Source organism: Neophocaena asiaeorientalis, unplaced genomic scaffold (genome assembly GCF_003031525.2).
Source record: "Neophocaena asiaeorientalis asiaeorientalis breed wild unplaced genomic scaffold, Neophocaena_asiaeorientalis_V1.1 scaffold319, whole genome shotgun sequence".
NCBI classification, from domain to species: domain Eukaryota; kingdom Metazoa; phylum Chordata; class Mammalia; order Artiodactyla; family Phocoenidae; genus Neophocaena; species Neophocaena asiaeorientalis.
In genome coordinates this window covers 734,393-757,939 of record NW_020174103.1, presented here as the reverse complement: position 1 = coordinate 757,939, position 23,547 = coordinate 734,393, and the positions used below count along the sequence as shown (strand labels likewise).

The following is a 23,547-nucleotide window of genomic DNA, read 5'->3' as shown; positions in this document are numbered from 1 at the left end:
GTTTTTTTTTTTTTTTTTTTTTTTTTTTAGTCTCAGCACTATGAATTTGTTTGATATAGTTTTGAAATTATCATTACCCATGAATGGGATACTTATTCCATGAACATATCCTAAAATACTTGAATTATCTTACCTTTTGACCATTCACAATATATTTTTATGAAAGTTGAATTTGTACTTGGTTATTCAACATACCAAGTATTTTTTACAGGAAATGTTTGTACAGCAGGCCCCTATTTATTAATTAATTGTTTGAAACTAAATATAGACATTTACACTGATCACAATTAAAGGTCCTAACTTTATTTAGGTCCATTGTTCTATCTGCTCAGGATATATATATATATATATATATTTTGTGGTACGCGGGCCTCTCACTGTCGTGGCCTCTCCTGTTGCAGAGCACAGGCTCCGGAGGCGCAGGCTCAGCCTCCACGGCTCATGGGCCCAGCTGCTCCGCAGCATGTGGGATCTTCCCGGACTGGGGCACGAACCCGTGTCCCCTGCATTGGCAGGCGGACTCTCAACCACTGCGCCACCAGGGAAGCCCTGCTCAGGATACTTTTGAATGTCATCCATTGAACTAGCTACCCTTTGAGGTTTCTTTCACTCTATTTTCTAAGTATGTTAACTACAGTTACATAATTTAAAACCTAATAACAATGATGAGAATAAAGGACTAATAGAAGAGTCCATTGATAATAATATATAGATTTCTTTATGAATGAACCCGTGCTGATTTTTATTAATAATACATTTGAAATATTTATGAGTATTGATGCTTAATCAGATCTCATAATTTTTGGAAGTTTCATTTCTCTCTGAAAATGGAACATTTGTCTATCTTGAAACTTTGGTATTTCTCTAATTATAACTGATGTTAAACATATTATTCTCAATGTTTCTACCACTCCATCTGCCTGCTCTTTGAGTATTCTTGGGTATAATTTGGCTAAGACTTTACTTATTTTAACATGTGTACTTAATCTACTCTAAGATCCAGAATTTCACTGATACTTTTCCTAAATCTTTGAAAATGATTTCTAAAATCTAAAGTACATGTATCTCTTTGATTGGTGTTGTCTCACTCTACCATTCCAGACTCTAGGGTGGCAGAGATTGGATAGGATTCTACTCAATTTAATGAAAATTATTTTGAAATTTTTAATTCAGTAAATTCAATTCAATATTGATTCAATTCTACCAAGTTCACATTTTTTGAACATCTACTATTAAGTATTGTTGCTGAATTATGATTTTCTCCTGTAGGGTTATGCTATACCTATTGTCTTCTGTGTAATTTGTTTTTGGTAATGGGTATGGAATTTTTTCCCCCAATTATTTGTTTCAATGTCTGAAACATACAAATGTACCCATGCATACTGTACATTTCAATTTTATGTATCATTGACCAGGTGGGAGAATCTCTCACAAAATGCCTTCCTTATCTTTGAAAAAGGCAGTCATCCACTGTCAGTGGTTCATTAATCCACAGTGTAAGAAAATGCAACCCTGTGCTGTGCTATTGTCTGTAAATCTAGGATCCCCTTTTAACACTTCACTTTCTCTGCCAAAGAAAGACATTTAAAGGACATAAGATATAGAAACAGCACATATGCCTCTTAGTGTATTTCAGGTTTCTGGGTAGAATTTCAAAGCCTTTGTAGAAAATGGTAGCATATAAGTGCAGGGTCTTTGGAATTCCCACATGGGGAAATTGATGTACATCTTGGAGTCTCAGTTTAAAAATCTATAGACAAAAGCAAAAATAAGTATTTCAGAACAATAAAAATATTTCAAATGATGTGGGAAAGTCTGGTGCTTATCACAATGCAAAGACCAGAGTTGATACTTAATAAATATATCAGTTAACAGCTTAATAGGCACAAATATTTTACTAGGATTTAGAGGGTTGTGTACAAAGGGTAACCAAAAGTAGGTGGGTACTATAATAACAGTAGCTACCATTTGCTACTGTTTATATTAAGATAAAGTAAGCAAAATGATGCTAGGTGACTTTCCTTAATAAAAAATTAGCTGATCTTTGATTCATATGAAAGGAATTGGTACATTCTTAAGTCTAGTAATGAAATGAACACCACCCAACTTATGAGCAGGTGGAGCTGTGAACTTGTTCCTGAAAACCAAGTTTTAGATAAATAGTTAAATTCTCCTTTAAAATACAGTTCAAGGGGCCTCAGACATGAATCCGGGGTGCAGACTTCTGTCAAGCCCAAGTGGAGTCCTTGGCACTCTGGGTGCTGCAGGCAATGCAGATGGCCTGGCTCTGACTCTGAGGAGACCAGGCCACCCTCTGCTCCTCAGGCCACTGCCCGGCCCTTCTGGCAACTTTGGACCCCATTGCCGTGCATCAGCCAGGTGGTTCCAGGGACTTGGATGTCCGTGTCTTTTAGGGACCATTACTTCGCCAGCCACATGATTGCAGGATCTTGGTTCCCAGGCCAGAAGTCTGGCCTGAGCTCCTGTGGTGGGGGCGCTGAGTCCAAACCGCTGGACTAACAGAGAACCTCAGACCACAGGGAATATCAATCAGAGTGAGGCCACCCAGAGGTCCTCATCTCAGCACCAAGACCGAGCTCTATCCAACTGCCTGCAAACTCCAGTACTGGATGTCTCAGGCTAAACAACCAGTGAGACAAGAAAACAGCACCACCCATAAAAAACAAAAGAAAAAAAAGATCGACAAAAAATATGTTACAGATGATGGAGCAAGGTAAAAAACTACAAGACCAAATTTATTGACGATGAAATAGGTAACCTACCTGAAAAAGAATTCAGAGTAATGAGAGTAAAGATACTCTACAATCTCGGAAACAGAATGGAGAAAACACAAGAAACAGTTAACAAGGATCTAGAAGAACTAAAGATCAAACAAACTGTGATGAACAACATAATTACTGAAATTAAATATACCCTAGAAAGAATCAATATAGAATAACTGAGGCAGAATAACAGATAAGTGAGCTGGAAGATAAAATGGTGGAAATAGCTGCCAGGGAGCAGAGTAAAGAAAAAAGAATGAAAAAAATTGAGGACAGACCCACAGACCTCTGGGACAATATTGAACACACCAATATTTGAATTATAGGGGGCCTAGAAGAAGAAGAGAAAAAGAAAGGGTCTGAGAAAATATTTAAAGAGACTATAGTTGAAAACTTCCCTAACATGGGAAAAGAAATAGTCAATCAAGTCCAGGAAGCACAGAGAGTACCATACAGGAAAAATCCAAGAAGAAACACACCAAGACACATACTAACCAAGCTATCAAAACTTAAACTGAAAGAAAAAATATTAAAAGCAGCAAGGGAAAAACAACAAATAACATACAAGGGAATCCCCATAAGGTTAACAGTTGATCTTTCAACAGAAATTCTGCAAGCCAGAAAGGAGTGGTAGGACATATTTAAAGTGATGAAAGGGAAAAACCTACAACAAAGATTACTCTACCCAGCAAGGATCTCACTCAGATTAGACTGAGAAATTAAAACCTTTACAGATAAGCAAAAGTTAAAAGAATTCAGCACCACCAAATCAGCTTTACAACAAATGCTAAAGGAACTTCTCTATGCAGGAAACACAAGAGAAGGAAAAGACCTACAAAAACAAACCCAAAACAATTAAGAAAATGGGAATAGGAACATACATATCGATAATTACCTTAAATGTAAATGGACTAAATGCTCCCACCAAAAGACATAGACTGGCTGAATGGATACAAAAACAAGACCCATACATATGCTGTCTACAAGAGACCCACTTCAGACTTAGGTACACATACAGACTGAAAGTGAGGAGATGGAAAAAGATATTCCATGCAATGGAAATCAAAAGAAAGCTGGAGTAGCGATTCTCATATCAGACAAAATAGACTTTAAAATAAAGACTATTACAAGAGACAAAGAAGGACACTACATAATGATCAAGGGATCAATCCAAGAAGAAGATATAACATTTGGAAATATTTATGTACCCAACATAGGAGCACCTCATTACATAAGGCAAATACTAACCGCCACAAAAGGGGAAATCGACAGTAACAAACTAATAGTAGGGGACTATAACATCCCACTTTCATCAATGGAGAGATCATCCAAAATGAAAATAAATAAGGAAACACAAGCTTTAAATGATAAATTAAACAAGATGGACTTAATTGATATTTATAGGACATTCCATCCAAAAACAACAGAATACACTTTCTTCTCAAGTGCTCATGGAACATTCACCAGGATAGATCATATCTTGGTTCACAAATCAAGCCTTGGTAAATTTAAGAAAATTGAAATTGTATCAAGTATCTTTTCTGACAACAACACTATGCAACTAGATATCAATTATACAGGAAAAAAACTGTAAAAAGTATAAACACATGGAAGCTAAAAAATACACTACTTAATAACCAAGAGATCACTGAAGAAATCAAAGCGGAAGTCAAAAAATGCCTAGAAACGAATGACAATGAAAACACGACGACCCAAAACCTATGGCATGCATCAAAAGCAGCTCTAAGAGGGAAGTTTACAACAATACAATCCTACCTCAAGAAACAAGAAAAATCTCAAATAAGCAACCTAACCTTATACCTAAAGCAATTAGAGAAAGAAGAACAAAAAAAAACCCCAAAGTTAGCAGAGGGAAAAGAATCATAAAGATCATATCAGAAATAAATGAAAAAGAAATGAAGGAATCAATAGCAAAGATCAATAAAAGTAAAAGCTGGTTCTTTGAGAACATAAACAAAATTGATAAACTATTAGCCAGACTCATCAGGAAAAAAAGGAAGAAGACTCAAATCAACAGAATTAGAAATGAAAAAGCAGAAGTAATGACTGACAATGCAGAAATACAAAAGATCATGAGAGATTACTACAAGCAACTCTATGCCAATAAAATGGACAACCTGGAAGAAATGGACACATTCTTAGAACAGTACAACCTTCCAAGAGTGAACCAGAAAGAAAAAGAAAATATGAACAGACCAATCACAAGCACTGAAATTGAAACTGTGATTAAAAATCTTCTAACAAACAAAAGCCCAGGACCAGGTGGCTTCACAGGTGAACTTTATCGAACATTAAGAGAAGAGCTAATGCCTATCCTTCTCAAACTCTTCCAAAATATAGCAGAGGAATAAAGATGTTACAAAAAAAGAAAACTACAGGCTAATATCTCTGATGAACATAGAAGCAAAAATCCTCAACAAAATACTAGCAAACAGAATCCAACAGCACATTAAAAGGATCATACACCAGGATCAAGTGGTATCTACCCCAGGAATGCAAGGATTCTTCAATATATGCAAATCAATCAATGTGATACAACATATTAACAAATTGAGGGATAAAAACCATATGATAATCTCAACAGATGCAAAAAAAGATTTCTACAAAATCCAACACCTGTTTATGATAAAAACTCTGCAGAAAGTGCACATAGATGGAACCTACCTCAACATAATAAAAGCCATATATGACAAACCCAGAGCCAACATTGTTCTCAATGGTGAAAAACTGACACCATTTCCTCTAAGATCAGGAAAACAACACAGCTGCCCACTCTCACCACTATTATTCAACATAGTTTTGGAAGTTTTAGCCACAGCAATCAGAGAGGAAAAAGAAATTAAAAGATCCAAATTGGAAAAGAAGAAGTAAAACGTTCACTGTTTGCTAATGACATAATATTATAAACAGAGAATCCTAAAAATGCTACCAGAAAACTACTGGAGCTAATCAATGAATTTGGTAATGTAGCAGGATACAAAATTAATGCATAGAAATCTCTTGCATTCCTATACACTAATGATGAAAAATCTGAAAGAGAAATTAGGAAAATACTCCTATTTACCACTGTAACAAAAAGAATAAAATATCTAGGAATAAACCTACCTATGGAGACAAAAGACCTGTATGCAGAAAACTATAAGGTACTGATGAAAGAAATTAAAGACGATACAAACAGATGGAGAAATATACCATGTTCTTGGATTGGAAGAATCAACACTGTGAAAATGACTATACTACTCAAAGCAATCTACAGATTCAATATAATCCCTATTAAACTACCAATGGGATTCTTCACAGAACCAGAACAAAAAATTTCACAATTTGTATGGAAACACAAAAGACTCCGAATAGCCAAAACAATCTTCAGAAAGAAAAATGGAGCTGTAGGAAACAGGATCCTGAACTTCAGACTATACTACAAAGCTACAGCAATCAAGAGAGTATGGTACTGGCACAAAAACAGAAAGATAGATCAATGGAACAGGATAGAAAGCCCAGAGATAAACCCATGCACATATGGTCACCTTATCTTTGATAAAGGAGGCAAGAATATACAATGGAGAAAAGACAGCCTCTTCAATAAGTGGTGGGGCAAAACTGGCCAGCTACATGTAAAAGAATGAAATTAGAATACTCCCTAACACCATATGCAAAAATAAACTCAAAATGGATTAGAGACCTAAATGTAAGGCCAGACATTTTAAAACCCCTAGAGGAAAACATAGGCAGAACACATTATGACACAAATCACAGCAAGATCCTTTTTGACCCACCTCCTAGAGAAATGCAAGTAGAAACAAAAATAAACAAATGGGACCTATTGAAACTTAAAAGCTTTTGCACAGCAAAAGAACCCATAACAAGACGAAAAGGCAACCCTCAGAATGGGAAAAAAATATTTGCAAACAAAGCAACTGACAAAGGATTAATCTCCAAAATATACAAGCAGCTCAATATCAGAAAAAAAAGCAATGCATCCAAAAATGGGTGGAAGACCTAAACAGACATTTCTCCAAAGAAGACATACAGATTGCCAACAAACACATGAAAGGATACTCAACATCACTAATCATTCGAGCAATGCAAATCAAAAGCACAATGAGGTATCACCTCACACCATTCAGAATGGCCATCATCAAAAAATCTACAAACAATCAATGCTGGAGAGGGTGAGGAGAAAAGGGAACCCTCTTGCACTGTTAGTGGTAATGTGAATTGATACAGCCACCGTGGAGAACAGTGTGGAGGCTCCTTAAAAAACTAAAAACAGAATTACCATATGACCCAGCAATCCCACTACTGGGCATATACCCCGAGAAAACCGTAATTCAAAAAGATACATGTACCAGCATGTTCATTGTAGCTCTATTTGCAATAGCCAGGACGTGGAATCAACCTAATTGTCCAACAACCAATAAATGTATAAAGAAGATGGGGCACGTATGTATAATGGATTATTACTCAGCCATACATAGAAACGAAATTGAGTTATTTGTAGTGAGGTGGATGGACCTAGAGCCTGTCATACAGAGTGAAGTAAGTCAGAAAGAGAAAAACAAATACAGTATGCTAACACATATATATGGAATCTAAAAATAAAAAAAATGGTTCTGATGAACCTAGGGGCAGGACAGGAATGAAGACGCAGATGTGGAGAATGTACTTGAGGACACAGGGAGGGGGAAGTGTAAGCTGGGACGATGTGAGAGAGTAGCGTTCACATATATACACTACCATTGTAAAATAGATAGCTAGCAGGAAGCAGCTGCATAGAACAGGGAGATCAGCTCGGTGTTTTGTGACCACTTAGAGTGGTGGGATAAGGAGGGTGTGAGGGAGACACAAGAAGGAGGGGATATGGGGATGTATGTATGCACATATCTAATTCACTTTGTTGTACAGCAGAAAGTAACAGAACACTGTAAAGCAATTATACTCTAATAAATATGTAAAAAAAAATACAGTTCAAGAGGATGGGAAACTGCTTATCTATGAATTTATTTTACAGAAGTATCAGATATAGAAAATTAGAAAAGGATTCACATATAAATGTTTTTCACAGTATTATTGGTTACCATAGCATAGACTGAGAACATTTTAATTTTAAACAGAAGAAAAAAAGTTGCACTTTGTTTCATGGCAAATGGAAATGCTATACTTCATAGAGCAAGTAGAAATTGTATTTTAAAAATATATTAGTAACACTGGAAAGTGCTTAGGCTGTAACGTTAATTTAACAAAACAGGAAACAAACTTTATTTACACATAATACACATAATTATGTTAGGATGAATTCATGTGGAAAACAGATTGGAAGGAAGCAGCAAGTGTTCATTGAAAGCTTGCAGGTAATTTTAAATTTTAATTTTCCCCCTTTTCTGTACTTTCTAAATTTTTATAGTGAAAATTTCTTTTGTAATCAAAACAAGCATAAGCATAGTTGAGCAAGTGAAGATAATGAAACAACAGTATGTTACATGTTTCTTTACCAAATAACCATCCAAACATTTCCAGGTAGAGAGGGGCAAAAATCAAAACTAAACTGAACAAAATAAAGGATTAAAAAAATAAGTTGCTCTTATTTTTTTCTTAAGCTACAAGAGGCATTTTTTTTTCCACAGCAAATAAAGATAAATAAATTTTTTTCTTTCCCCTGTTTTATGGAAAATATTCCTGCCAATTGGGAACCTTGACTTTAATTCTCTGAAATTGAGGAGGAAGGATTAAAGATACTTCATTTATATATCATGTGATCACAGTAAAATGGAAAGAATTTCAATCTGAGAAACCCATTTTAATATCCAAATATTATTTGTTGAGTATTTGTGTTTTCATATAGTTATCAAATCAAGAACTAAAATGGATATATGAAAATAAGCTTGTACCTCTAGACATTTTCAAGCCTAAGGTCACCTCTTAAAACTTGTCTTCAAACTTGTGGATTTTATTTATGTACTGTTTCTTTTAAAAAAATTTTTTATTGAACTATAGTTGATTTACAATGTTGTGTTAGTTTCAGGTATAATGCAAAGTGGTTCAGTTATACATACGTGTATATACATATATGTTTTTTTCTTCTACATTCTCTTCCTTTATAGGTTATTACAAGATATTGACTACAGTTCCCTGTGCTATGCAATAGGTCCTTGTTGGTTATCTATTTTATATATAGTAGTGTGTAATAGTGTTTTGAATTAAACTAAGAAACAATTGAAAAGTCAGTGCAGACTGTACTCTTTAAGGCAATGCATTTGACAATGCAAACGTGTGTGTGTGTGTGTGTGTGTGTGTGTGTGTGTGTGTGTATAATTTCACATATTTAAAGCTCACTTCCCATAACATATCATCTAGGAGTTTCAAGGTGGGGATCCTTGAAGTAAGTTAGACTGATGTTTTATAGATATATTTTATATTCAAGACGCTCTCTGGTCTGTTAACCATCTCATCTAGAAATCCTTTGACAATGTTATGTGATCAAATATGAAAGAGACAGACCCATGATGTCATCTCTTTTCGCACTTATTTATCTTAGGAAGAACTAAAACTCCTAAAATTATATGTTTTATTCCTACTATCTCCCACCTCCCTGTTTATCCCTACTCATATGTCAATGCGTGCCATTTAAAAGTGTTCTGATATTTATCCAAATCTTTATTTTTCTTGGTAGAAACTTAATACACATCGTTACACTCATTTAATCTTTTCACGTGAAGCTGAGAGCCCCAAATTCTGTATAGAAGGCATTTCTCTTCAGTCACCCCTCACATATCTGGCATTATTGGGAAATGAGGTTTCCACATGATTGAATTTTCCAGATAATTCAGCGGAGTTGGACATGCTTTTCCTGAGCAACTTACATGTGGCCAGCACAGGGTACACAAGGAGAGTAAATAAGATCCTTACAGTTCATAGCCTGAGGCAGGGGTTGGGGTTAGCTTGCCACACACAGGCTTTAATAACTATAATGCAATGCGCTAAGCAGTATGATGTAAGTATGTACTACGTGTTGTACAAATGAATACAAAATACAAATGAAGGGGAAATTAATTCTTCACATGGAAGGGTGAGGGCCCTTGGGGAAAGCCACTAGGAGGAGTTCACCCTTGAGTTGGGCCTTTGAAGATGAGAAAGAACTTAATTTTTTTTAAGTCTATTTCTTTGACTTTTTAAAATTGAAGTAGAGTTAATTTAAAATGTGGTGTTAATTTCTGCTGTACAGCAAAGTGACTCAGTTTTATATAAATATATATATATATGTAAACACACACATATTCTTCTCCATATCCTTTTCCATTATGGTTTATCATGGGATATTGAATATAGTTCACTGTGCTATACAGTAGGACCTTGTTGTTTACCCTTCCTATATATGATAGTTTGCATCTGCTAACCTCAAACTCCCAGTCCTTCCCTCCCTCACCCCTCCTCAACCTTGGCCACCACAAGTCTATTCTCTATGATTTGAGTCTGTTTCTGTTTCATAGATTGGTTCATCTGTGTCATATTTTAGATTCTACACAAAAGTGATATCATATGGTATTTGTCTTTCTCTTTCTGACTTACTTCACTTAGTATGATATTCCCTAGTTTCATCCATATAGCTGCAAGTGGCATTATTTTGTTCTTTTTTATGGCTGAGTAATATTCCATTGTATATATGTACCACATCTTCTTTATCCATTCATCTGTCAGTGGACATTTAGGTTGTTTCCATGTCTTGGTTATTGTGAATAGTGCTGCTATGAACATAGGTACACATGTGTCTTTTTGAATTATAGTTTTATCTGGATATATGCTCAGGAATGGAGAATATTGTAACTCTATTTTTACTTTTATGAGGAACTTCCGTATTGCTTTCCACAGTGGCTGCACCAAGATACATTCCCACCAACAGTGTAGGAGAACTTTCTATAATGACAGAGAGAGAAGGAGAGGTAGAGACAGAGAGGGCACCTAGGAGAAATATTCCTAAGCATTAAAATGTTTAAATGCGTAAAGAATTAAATAGTGAGAACAATGCTAGTAGTCCTACTACTAAGAAAAGCAGTCAGCACTTGCCCATTTAATGGGCACTCACCATGCATCTGGCACCGCGCTAAGTGCTTTCCTTGAATTAATTTTTTTCACAATATATACATTTATATATTCCCAAAAGAAAATATGCTGTGTAGAATTCAACCTTTTCCTAATGTTCTGCTATGAATATCAATTTCTGTGCTCCACTGCAAAAATATTTTAAGCCAGCCTGCTAGCTGTCATTTGTCATCTTCCCTGCTTGGATATATTTAGTTGAGCTGTCATCATTCAAGTCCACAGTCAGTTTCACATTGACATCATCTCCCCGCTCCTGCTTCTCTAAGATTTTTGATTCTTCTGTGGACATACTTCAGGATACACATTGACAATTTCCACCGAGGGAGATTTCGTGAGCTCTTGAGAGCCGCATAACTAACACTCAGACGGTCAGTGCCGACTGCTCTAGGTGTATAGGACAGCACACAAGCATGACTTGTGTTTCTGCAGTGTGCAGGGATCAAGCTCTAGTTCAAGTTCTCAGCTGAGGGGATTCAGCCCCCAGGAGACATGTAGCAATGTCTGGAGGCATTTTTGGTTGTCCGAGTTGGCGAGGGTGGAGGGATGAAGGGTTACTGGCACCCAGTGGGTAGGTAGTGGAAGATGCTGCTAAACCTTATGCCATGAACAGGACACACCCCTACCCAATAAAGAATGATCTGGTCCAAATTTTCCCTAGTGCTGAGGTTGAGAAATACTGCTCTAGTTGTAGATTTAAGTTATAAACCTAAATTATGGGAATAATTTATGCCATGAAGTCAATTTTCCCCCGACTATTTCATATTTGGGGTCGTAAGAGTCATAATATGGAAGAGATCTTAGGAACCTGAACTGGGTGTACCACTCATTCATTAGAGGGCATTAAAAGTGGTTGGACTATGTATGTAATAGTCTCACTTCTTTGCTTCTTGTTGAGTGAGGGGCTCTCCCGTGTGTGTGTGTGTGTGTGTGTGTGTGTGTGTGTGTGTATGTGTGTGTATTCAGTAGCCCATGTTTAGATCTCTCTGCAAGGGAAAAATATGGAATGATGTAGTGCCAGGAAACCTGCTAACATTATCAGTATCTTGGCAAATTAAAAAATTCCACAGAGTGAAAAGTTACTTAATTTTCATAGTGGGAATTCAACTTGTTTTCCCATTTTTTGCCATTCAATTCCATCTAATATTACTATTTTTACCAGCTTGCATATGTGCCTTTTAAATGTAAATACAGCATTGAATTAGATATTCTGAAAATTGGTGTTCTGTGAGATTTACAGAAGCTTGTTATTTCACATTTGTTTTGGGAGAAAAAATAATTGCCATCTGAAAATATCAATCAGCTAACAAAGTCAAATTCTAACACTTTTAAACCTGAAATTGCACATGAGAGAAGATTTTGACATTATAAACCCCAGAGAATATCATTGATTAATTTGCATCCATTGTTAATGTGCTCTGTTTTAGAGCTGTATGTCAGGTTTCTCAGATGGTGTGGTGTATTTATGTCAGATACCCAGAGAAAGATGTATGCTTTCTTCTTGGGTGGCCATCATTACATTTCTACTAGGCATAATAAGCTATTCAGAGACAAAAGGAGATGGAAAGAGGTGAAAACGTCTTAATAGTAGAAAGTTTGGGAAAAGTGTAGATATCTCTGTTCTCTGTAAGGTTCATGCCTCATGGAAATAGAAGAGTATTTTAACTTTTGCTCTGAAATGTATCTGTATATCTTCCAGACAACTTCCCAAAGCTTTTCTTGGCAAGATTTAGAGCTTCTTGGTTAGACAGTAGAATGTTTATGCTCCTGGTTAACTGTTTCTTCTCTCTCTCTCTCTCTCTAATGTATATATATACACACATATGTATGCATACATATAATTGAAACCATAAAAATCTAAAGAATATTTCTCTTTCATTATCTTTTGTTGATTACATAAATAATTTTACTTCCTTTTTGAAATGTTTTCAACTTCATTTTTTGTCTCTACTGGAATTTAGGGACAAAAGTTCATTATGGGTTATATATATCAATAAATGTTACTAAATTTAAAGAAAATGAATGAATCTCTATATCTAAAATTTATAAGTGCAGGTTATTAAAGAACTTTGACAGTAATGATTGCATAAATCACTTCTGACCCTAATTTTGTCATGAAGCATAAGATATACAACTTATTATATACATACTTACCTGCCATAAATGTGTTTTGGTAAGAAAACTGCAATTATAGCAATTTGCATAATATTTTTATTTGTGTAGTTTTTTTATCCCTGCAAGGGATTTATGAGGTAGATTTTATTTTAATCTTCATTTAAAGAATAAACAAAAGCTCAGAAAGATGACTTAAAGGGCATAATAATTTTTTCTATTACTAAGCAAAGCCTAAGTACAGCAAGTCATTGTTGAAATTTAGCAGATACCAATTCCACCTATAATTACAATCTTTTCTTTATAAAGGTAAACTTATAATGAGACTTCTCAGAAGAGCCATGAGTTCTACACTTTCTGCTCAAGTAATAATATACCAATGAGAACTGTTTGTTAACCATATTTAGAAACAAGCAGAAGGATTTATTTGCCACAAGCCTATGAAACAATATCCTTGATAAAATAGATTTTCGCAAAAGATGAATGGGGGTCCCATCCAAGGACTCATCTGATGTATATTAGTTTACCTAATTCCCCATGCTGAGAAGTGATTTCGTCTATAAAGAAGTTTTCACAATACACATGAACTCCAAGGACAGTGTCATAGAGAAGTAATCAAGCACAAGCTTATTTTGGAAGATTTTCTGTGTTGTCCACTCACATTTCTTATTGTGTTGAAATAGTGTAAGATGTTCTGTCTTTTAAATATGTATTTAAATGTGTCCTATAAATATTTGATGTTTCTTGTGTTTACTAAAAATCCCTCTATTTGACTCTCCTTGTTCCTACTATTCCACATTATTTCTCTTCTCCATATCTTAGTGGAGTTCATATTATAAAACTTTGCTTTAAATACATCACTTTCTTATCTTTTATTCACCCCTCAACCTACTGCAGTTTGATAACTCCACTCTACTGATTATCCACCAAGGTTCTCCTTGCTACCAAATCTTCTAGACACTTTTTTGTTCTTCCCATTCTTCTCAGTATTTGATATTGCTGACCACCTCCTATTTAATATGAAATATTTAATCTGTGAAAACTAGGGGAGTGTATTAGTTTCCTAGAGCTGTTATAACAAATTACCACAAACTTGGATGGCTTAATACAACAGAAATTTATTCTCTCACACTTATGGAGATTAGAAGTCCAAAATCAAAGCTTTGTTAAGACAATACTCCTTCCAAAACCTCTAGGGGAAGATTGTTTTTGGCTTCTTCCAGCTTCTGGTAGCTCCAAATATTCCTTGGCTTGGGTCAACATAAGTTCCATCTCTGCCTTTGTCCTCATATGGCTGTCTTCCTTCTGTGTCTCTTCTCCTTTTCTTATAAGGGCAGCAGTCATTCTGGATTAAGACCCATGCTAATGACCTCATCTTAACTTGATTACATGGTCACTCCTTGGCTCCATGTCTACCACCTTGTTTTAGGCTGGTAGCTCAGCTCAACCTTTCAGTGCTCCGATCCAAAAACAAATTATCTTTCAGTGTAAAGAGGGCATTTAAAGGATGGTTTGGGACTAAAAAGGGAGCTACAGTGATATAAGAGAAAGTGTTCTGAAAATGGAATATAGAAACCTGGGATCTGGTCTTCCAACTGGGTGAATGACCATGGAAAATAATTTGATTTCTCTTTAAGTTTTCTCATCAATCAAATAACAGTTTGGCACATAATTTATATCCCACTTAATTCTAGCATTCAGTGATTTATTTTGTTCACTTTCAGAGGTAGACTCCCAGGCTAGCTGACTTCACATCAGACATTCCTGGTTATAATTTTTATTTGGGGCTTATAATGAGAATACTTCATTAATTCTGTTATTCAGCTACGTAGAAAGTAGAAGGAGTTAACATTTCAAGCATCCAAAACCACATAGTATATTACTAAGCATGTTTGTGTACCTGATTATAAGAAGGATCATGAAGAAGAATATGATATGATCGTATAAAAATATTTGGTTTACTCAAAGATCAAAGAAATTAGAGGAGGAAATTGAATATTTATATAATTGGATGTGTTTATAGACATAGATATATAATGAATATGATAGTAGTAGTTAAATAGTAAAAAGATATAATCGTCTATTAATATAATTATTTTTACATATTTTAATCACATTATATAAAATTTCATTAATGTAGTCATATTCCTTGTTTCACTTTGAAAATATATATGTAGAGACTTTTTTTTGTTTGTTTTCTTTGCGGTAAGTGGGCCTCTCACTGCTGTGGCCTCTCCCGTTGCGGAGCACAGGCTCCGGACGCGCAGGCTCAGCGGCCATGGCTCACGGGCTCAGCCGCTCTGCGGCATGTGGGATCTTCCCGGACTGGGGCACGAACCCACGTGCCCTGCATTGGCAGGTTCATATATCACGATATTACAAAGTTCATTGTCTTCAGACTCATCTATGTTGTTATAAAAGTAGCATTTTTTTGAGTCTGTGTATAATGATGTCATCAGATATATTATGTTAACAAAAGCACTAATTCACACATTTTTTTGTTGTTGTTAGTTCGTTTTTAAGTATTTTTTATTGAAGCATAACTGACATATAACTTTATATTAGTTTCAGGTATACAATATAATGATCCAATATCTGCATATATTGCAAAATGATCACTGCAGTTAACTTCTGTCACCATACCTAGTTAGAAATTTTCTTTCTTGTAATTAGAACTTTAAAGACCTACTCTCTCAGCAACTTTCAAAATATGTAATACGGTATTATTAACTATAGACATTTACCATGCTGTACATTACAGTCCCATGACTTATTTATTTTATAACTGGAAGTTTACACCTCTGGACCTATTTCACCCATTTCTTTCACTCCCACTCCCTGCCTCTGGTAACCACTAATCTATGTGCTTGGGCTTGGTTTGTTTGTTGTTTTTGTTTTGTTTTGTTTTAGATTCCCCATATAAGTGATAGTGTTTGTCTTTCTCCATCCGGCTTATTTCAATTATTGTAATGCCTCAAGGTCCACTCATGTCACAAATGGCAAGATTTCATTCTTTTTATGGCAGAATAATATTCCATTGTGTGTGTGTGTGTGTGTGTGTGTGTGTGTGTGTATATATATGTATATATATATAAATGCCACATCTTCTGTACCCATTCATCTGTTGATGGACACAGGTAGTCTCCATATCTTGGCTATTGTAAATAATATTGCAATGAACATGGGGATGTGTATATCTTTTTGAGTTAGTGTTTTCATTTTCTTCAATAAATAATCAGCATTACTGGCCCAAATGATAGTTTTTTTTTTTTCAATTTTTTGAGGTGCCTCCATACAGTTTTCTGTAGTGACTGCACCAACTTCCATTCCCACCAACAGTGCACAAGTGTTCCTTTTCCTCTACATACTCACCAACACCTGTTATTTCTTGTCTTTTTAATACATAATAGTCATTCTAACAGGTATGAAGTTATATCTCATTGTGGTTTTGATTTGCATTTCCCTGATGATTAGTGATGTTCAGCATCTTTTCATGTACTTGTCCATCTGTATGTCTTTGCCCATTTTTAAATAGATTTTTTTTTTGCTATTGAGTTGTATAAGTTCTTTATATATTTTGGATAATAACTCCTTATCAGATATATGATTTGCAAATATTTTCTCCCATTCCACAGGTTGCCTTTTCATTTTGTTGATGGTTTCCTTTGCTGTGCAAAAGCTTTTTAATTTGATGTCACTCCACTTGTTTATTTTTGCTTTTGTCACTTTTGCTTTTGGTGTCAGAGCCAAAAAAAAATCATTGCAAAGACCAATATCAAGGAGCTTACTGGCTATGTTTTCTTCTAGGAGTTTTATGGTTTTACATTCAAATCTTTATTCATTTTAAGTTAAGGTTGTGTATGGTGTAAGATAACAGTCCTGTTTCATTCTTTTGCATGTGGCTGTCCAGTTTTCACAACACTTTGTTGAAGAGACTACCTTTCCACGTTGTATATTCTTGGTTCTTTCATTGTAAATTAATTAACCCATATATGTGGGTTTATTTCTTGGCTCTTTATACTGCCCCATTGATCTATGTGTCTGTTTCTGTGCCAATATCAAATTCTTTTGATTAGTATAACTTTGTAAGTGTGATACCTCTAGTTTTGTTCTTCTTTCTCCAGATTGCTTTGGTTATTCGGGGTCTTTGTGGTTCTGTACAAATTTTAGGATTGTATGTTCTATTTCTGGGAAAAATGTCTGACATCCTAGGTAAAGATTCAACTATAATTTCCTCTCCTCCAGATAGATCTTCAGATTATATTACATTTGGTCTTCACAAAATCTCTTAAGGCAGTGATTATCATACTATCTTTTAGGCATGGGGAAACAGAGGCTGAGGAATTCCTTTATTGTTCAAGCTCTGTCTGGTCCCCAAATTCTAGTTTATTTTGTTACAATACACTTTATTTCTTCCAGTGTCCTAGTCTTAGATATGTAAGACTCTTTATTTTTAAAAGAGTGGTAAGAATTATGATAACTCAAATTTTGCTAAATGTGGCTCCTGCTGCTCAGTCTTTAGTGAAGTTCCTACCCTTTTGGTATTTTGAGGCTCCCAAGGCATGTATAAAAAACCCTTTCCTCTCTCAGTAAAATAAAAAGCACCCTTGCAAAGCAGTATCTTCAACCCTACCAATTTCCCATGAAAACACATGTTTAAACCTCTAGTCATGATGGAAGTAAGATATGCTCACATGCATTTGTATTGAATTCTAACTGTATCTACATATCTACATATTATTTTTTGCCTGTGATTAATTGTATTCAGTATATCTATATATTTCATATCCAATAAATCTGAGTGATGCAAATCCTTTATCTGTTCAATATGACTCTGTATTTAACAACTGCATGATAGCTTCATTTAACTGTATGAGAAATTATTATGCTGATCTGTATCATACTCAAGACAAAGGTTCAAATTCTATCTGAAAAAGAAAAATACAAATTTTCATCATTATGAGTTATTTTGATCAATATAAATTGACTTTCACGTATTAGTCTTTGAAAACATTTCAATGTGGACAATTGCTATAATATCTATAAACACAGAATGTTCACATCCAGGATTATTCTTGCCTTTAAAAAAATATTTTAAAATAGTATTATGGGTTGAACCATGTTCCTCTCTCTCCCTTATCCATATATTGAAGTCCTGGCCTCCAGTATCTCAGAATGTGATCTTATTTGGAAACAGACTCTTTAGTGAGGTAACTCAATTAAAATGAGGGTGAGTATTAATCCAATATGACTGGTGTCATTATAAAAATGGAAAATTTGGATGCAATGATGTACACATAGGGAAAGTGATATGAAGATGCAGGGAGGAAACAGCCATCTACAAGCCAACGAGATTCTTCCCTCACAGCCCTCAACAGAACCAACCCTGCCAACACCTTGAGTTTGGACATCCAGCCTCCAGAACTGTGAGACAATAAATTTCTACTGTTTCAGCCACTCAGGCTCCGGTACTTTGTTATGGCAGCCTTAGGATACTAAAACAGTAACATTCTGAAATGCTTGCATACGTCCATGTAAGTGGACTTTATTTCCTTTACTAGAATGCAGATTTTAATTTTAGTTTCATTACTGTAATTGTACATCACATAAAATAATTACATTATGGGTTTATTTCTGCTACAAATGAATATATTTTTCTACATATATATTTTCTTTGTACTGCATTCCTTTTAAATGCATTAATATTTAAAATTTTCTTTTATTAGATGTTGTAAGAATTTCTTAAAAAAATGGTAAAAGTGTTAAGGCAAGGCAACTTTAACAAGTTTATTTTATACTGCTTATAGGATATATTTAGTATATTCTGCTACTTCCAGGGAGATAAGTGCTCTTCTTTAGTGGAATAATTTTATACTTCCAAAGAAATCATGTCTCGATTTCTACAGAATGGATAGGAATTTATTTTTAAGATGCTGTTATGAAAGTTGCTACATGAATGAAAATTACAAAATTATTACCATTGTGCTTATTAAAAATAGACTTGAGGACTTCCCTAGTGGCACAGTGGTTAAGAATCCACCTGTCAATGCAGGGGACTTGGGTTCAATCCCTGGTCCGGGAAAATTCCACATACTATAGGGTAACTAAGCCCGTGAGCCACAACTAATGAGCCTGCACTCTAGAGGTCATGAGCCATAAACCCATGTGCCAAAACTACTGAAGCCTGCATGCCCGAGGGCCCACGTGCTGCAACTACTGAGCCCGTGTGCTGCAACTACTGAAGCCCGTGTGCCTAGAGCCCGTGCTCCACAAGAGAAGCCACTGCAATGAGAAGCCACGCACCTTGACGAAGAGTAGACCCTGTTCGTCCCAACTAGAGAAAGCCTGCAAACAGCAACAAAAACCCAACACAGCCAAAAAATAAATTAAAAAAAATAAATAAATAAACAGACTTGACTCTCCTAAAGCGTATTCTCTTGTCTGTAGGTAGTGCAGAAGAGCTTTTTACACAAAAGGAAAGAGGAGAAATTAAAGAATAGAAGTTAACAGTCAAAAATAAAATAGTTTTGCTCAAGAATAGGAAGCCATGAAGCTTATGAAGACAACTGATCATTCATAACTTTTCAGAGGTGAACTAGAAATATATGGATTTTTTCAAATCATACTCTTGGCCTAGGTTTATCTTCCAATGAATTAGATTTGCATCACTGAAATTCAGGTATTTAGTGTTTGCTTGGGTCTGTTGGCTGATGCTTTTTCTAAATATATTCATTAAAACTGAAACTATTTTCCTCATAGACATGCTTAACAGTGTTGAGACTTGGATATGAATAGTTAGAGAAAGTTTTTTTCTGGAAAAGTAGCACAATTTAAAAATAATAGAAAACACACCTAAATAACTACATAAAGATATTTGTTAACTAGTTGAAATTGCTCTCAGAATTTACCTCTTTGTTCTTTTTTGTTTTTCAAATGTTTATTTATATCACACCAAGGGATGGCATTTTATGCTTTGCAGAGTTTATTAGAACATCTTTACCATATTTCAAATGAAAGCAGGCTTTGAAAGCAAGGTAGCACTTGTGTATTTTCCAAGCTACAAGGTGAATCTTTCTTCTGTTTAAGAAGCTGATAACGTGATTAAGTTACTTCCAAGATTACAGTCTCAAAGACATTTTTTAAATATTTCAAAAATTTAAGAATAATCCATATTTTCTTAGATTCTGTTTATTTGGTAGGTTTTCCAATTTAGGAGGAAAAGGGAGAATTTGATTTACATTCCACACACTGTGAAAATAATGGGCCCTTAAAATTCAAGTGGAATGAATTAATCTTTTCATTGAATTGCAGTATCTGCCTGTCGTATGTCTGCGGTAACTCAAACTGATTCCTGTATTGGATGTGAAAAAGTGTCTGTAACCCTCCTTTGGTAATCACTATGATTAAAATTGTGAAGGAGAATTAAAGCTGCATATTTTGGTGTACGGTAGCTGGACAATATAATTGATCATAAAACATTAATTTTAAGTTCTCTAGGTTAATGGAAGAATGGTATAAATCAAGTTTAATTAAAGAAATGGAGAGGTACCTTCTAAAATATTGACTGAGATTCTTTACTTCTGCTATAGTTCAGTTTTCAATTATAGATTTTTTTCTAAGAAAATAATAAATATGCATGATTTGATTTTATCCAAAATTAGTTTTTTACATTTTGTAATCAACCTTTAAAGTGACTTCTAAGATACAGATAGATGGAAAATACAGTAGAATAGTGTTTAACATAGCTTATCATGACATAGCTCTGATCTTCCTCATATGAATAATATGCTGTCAGATTCAGCACAGTCATAAAATGCATAATAGTGTATTTCTATTCTACTTTGATGGAGTTCCATTGTTTTTACCATCAATCTATCTGAACCTTAATTTCATCAATATAAAAATCTATTGTAAAGATTAAATGTCACATAGAGAACAGGCCTGTGGTTGCCAAGGGAGAGGGGTGTGTGGGGGGGAATGGATTGGGAGTTTGGGATTAGCAGATGCAAACTATTATATATAGAATGGATAAACAACAAAGTCCTACTGTATAGCACAGGGAACTATATTCAATATCCTGTGATAAACTATAATGGAAAAGAATATGAAAAAGGATGTGTATACATATATGTATAACTGAATCATGTTTTTGTACAGCAGAAATTAACACAACACTGTAAATCAACTATACTTCAATAAAACAAATTAAAATAACGACTAAACATCAAAAAGATGTAGCACTTAGCTCAGAAGCTGCCTGTAGTAAGGATATAAGATAATTCATTATAGTTTGACAAATACTCATACATTTGTAAGTTTAATACTAAAGTTAAGATTGATAAATGTTAATAACAGTAACACTATGGAGATTATCCTAAAACATACAAGTTTATATGCATAGGTACTACTGTCCCCAGGGGACTTGTGCACAAAGAAGGTGTTAAAGTGAGTCAGGGAAGAGCCATAGCTCAATCTACGGGATTTCTCCCTTAACCCAATGGTATACTTGGTGACCCTCTCTTGGCCTCTGGAATCCATAAAATAATTAATTATGTAATAAAAATAGAAAATGAAATAAAAATGAAAAATATATGTAATAAAAATGGAAAAAAGTATAATGAAAGTGGTAAACAAAAGGAAAACTCCCTCTAAAACAGAGGCTTGCATCACAGCCTGCCTGCCCTCCATCTCCTTGGAGAATCCACATCTGTCCAGACTGGAGCAGCTACTTTCACTTCTGTCTCTATTCAGTTTAGCCCTTGCTTGTGTACTTGCCAGTGTACTGCTACTTATAGGTAATGGTTTGGGAAAACACTGATTATCAGGGACCAAACCAAGACCACTAAGTCCCTTTGTAAAGGAAACTTGACAGTGAAGAGCAGGCAAGTGGAAATTACTGTCAGATATTCCTAATCTGCACCAGGTTTGGGCTGAGATTCCAGCAATAAAAGGTTCTGTATCTTATTACTCATCACTTGAGTCCTTTGTTCCTCTTATCCTTTAATGAACTCCTGTTATTGTAAGAATGCTTTTGTAGTGTTTTCACTTAAGTGTAGGAAATGATGATCTTCATTCAAACCTGTAACTCTTTTTTGCTGTTCCCTTTCTTCTTTTAGGGATGCAGATCTGTTCTTGTTAGACACAAGGAAGGCCCAAGCTCTAGATGTGGGTTGGCTTGTCTTTGATATCACTGTGACCAGCAATCATTGGGTGATTAATCCACAGAACAATTTGGGCTTACAACTCTGTGCAGAAACAGGAGATGGTAAGCACTGAATTTCATAAATTTTGGGGAGTTCTGGTTTGGACACACTGAGAGTTACAGCTTTTTGTGGGATTTAACCAATGTATATTTTATACACACAATGTGCAAAGTGGTGCATTCTATAAGATAGGGCAATATATTGATTAGTTAACTTATTTATAAACACATTACTGAACACACGTTTATTGTCAGGCTCTGCAGTGGGTGTGGGGGGTAAAGAATTAAGTTCTGTTCCTGCTCTTGCAGTTTTTAGTCTTGTGTTGAAGACATGTATGCAAACAAGTAGAACTACTGTGATATAACAATACTGAAAGAAAGCAATGTATAAAATGTTATGATCTATGTTTTGATTTTGTGGTGGTTACGCAACTATATAATCTGTAAAAATGTATAGAACTGTACACTAAAGAAGAATGGATATTACCATATTCAAAGTATGTCTCAAAAACCTGACTTATAAAAAGAAATATATATCAAAACAGATGATAGGGAAACAGACAAAGGACCTACCATAATACAGAGGAGGATGGGGATGGAACAAAAGAGTCATAAAAAACTGCAGAAAATGATACTGAGTTAGGTCTTAACATATTATAATATTTGGTCAAAGACAACAGCTCCAGAATCACTTCTGGGAGGGATCTGTTGACTGAAAAAAAAAAAAAAGCACAATCTAAAAGTTGAGAGTTATGTTTTACTTGGTGGACAAAACTGGGGACTTAAGCCCAGGACACAGCCTCTAAGATAGCTCTAAAGGAGAGCTCCAAAGAGGTAGGGGAGGAGCCAGGATATACAGGAGTTTTTACAACAAAGACCAGGTAGTCAGAACATCAAAAGATTATTGTTAATTAAAGAAAACCAGGCATCTCAAGTTAAGAAATTTATATATGGGAAGATGCAAGAGTCTGAAATCATTCCTTTGATATGCATCTCAGCTGTCTGGGGTCAGTATCATGTGCTTTCTCATCCTGAGTCTCCTCAGGGTGCACCATCAGGGGACAGCTGCAGTGGCTGATGGTTTGATGGTGGGCATCCTGTTTCCACTCCAACTTCCCTCAGGGATCACCATTGGGGTGGCTGCAGCTTGTTGGCTGCAACATCCTTTGTTTACTGATATGGCAGGTGTCACTCTTAGTCCACAGGTCTATAGGAAATCTTTTTTGAGAAGTTCCAGATGTTATTCTTATGCTCAGAAATGCTCACCGAGTAGCGATGTGCTGTGTGCTTGGCTTGATGCTGGAGATAAAATAGTGAGCAAGTACAGAGATGGCT

At 35.2% G+C, this 23,547-nt stretch overlaps 1 protein-coding gene across 3 annotated transcripts in view; it reads left to right on the top strand.

Annotated features, from left to right (window-relative positions):
• BMP5 (bone morphogenetic protein 5) overlaps nt 1-23,547 on the top strand; it is a 119,363-nt gene that overhangs the window by 58,603 nt on the left and 37,213 nt on the right. For all 3 annotated transcript variants that reach the window (XM_024754689.1, XM_024754691.1, XM_024754690.1), the window contains exon 3: nt 22,127-22,275. In XM_024754689.1, coding sequence (XP_024610457.1) covers nt 22,127-22,275 — 149 coding nt within the window. The remainder of the gene's footprint in view (nt 1-22,126; nt 22,276-23,547) is intronic.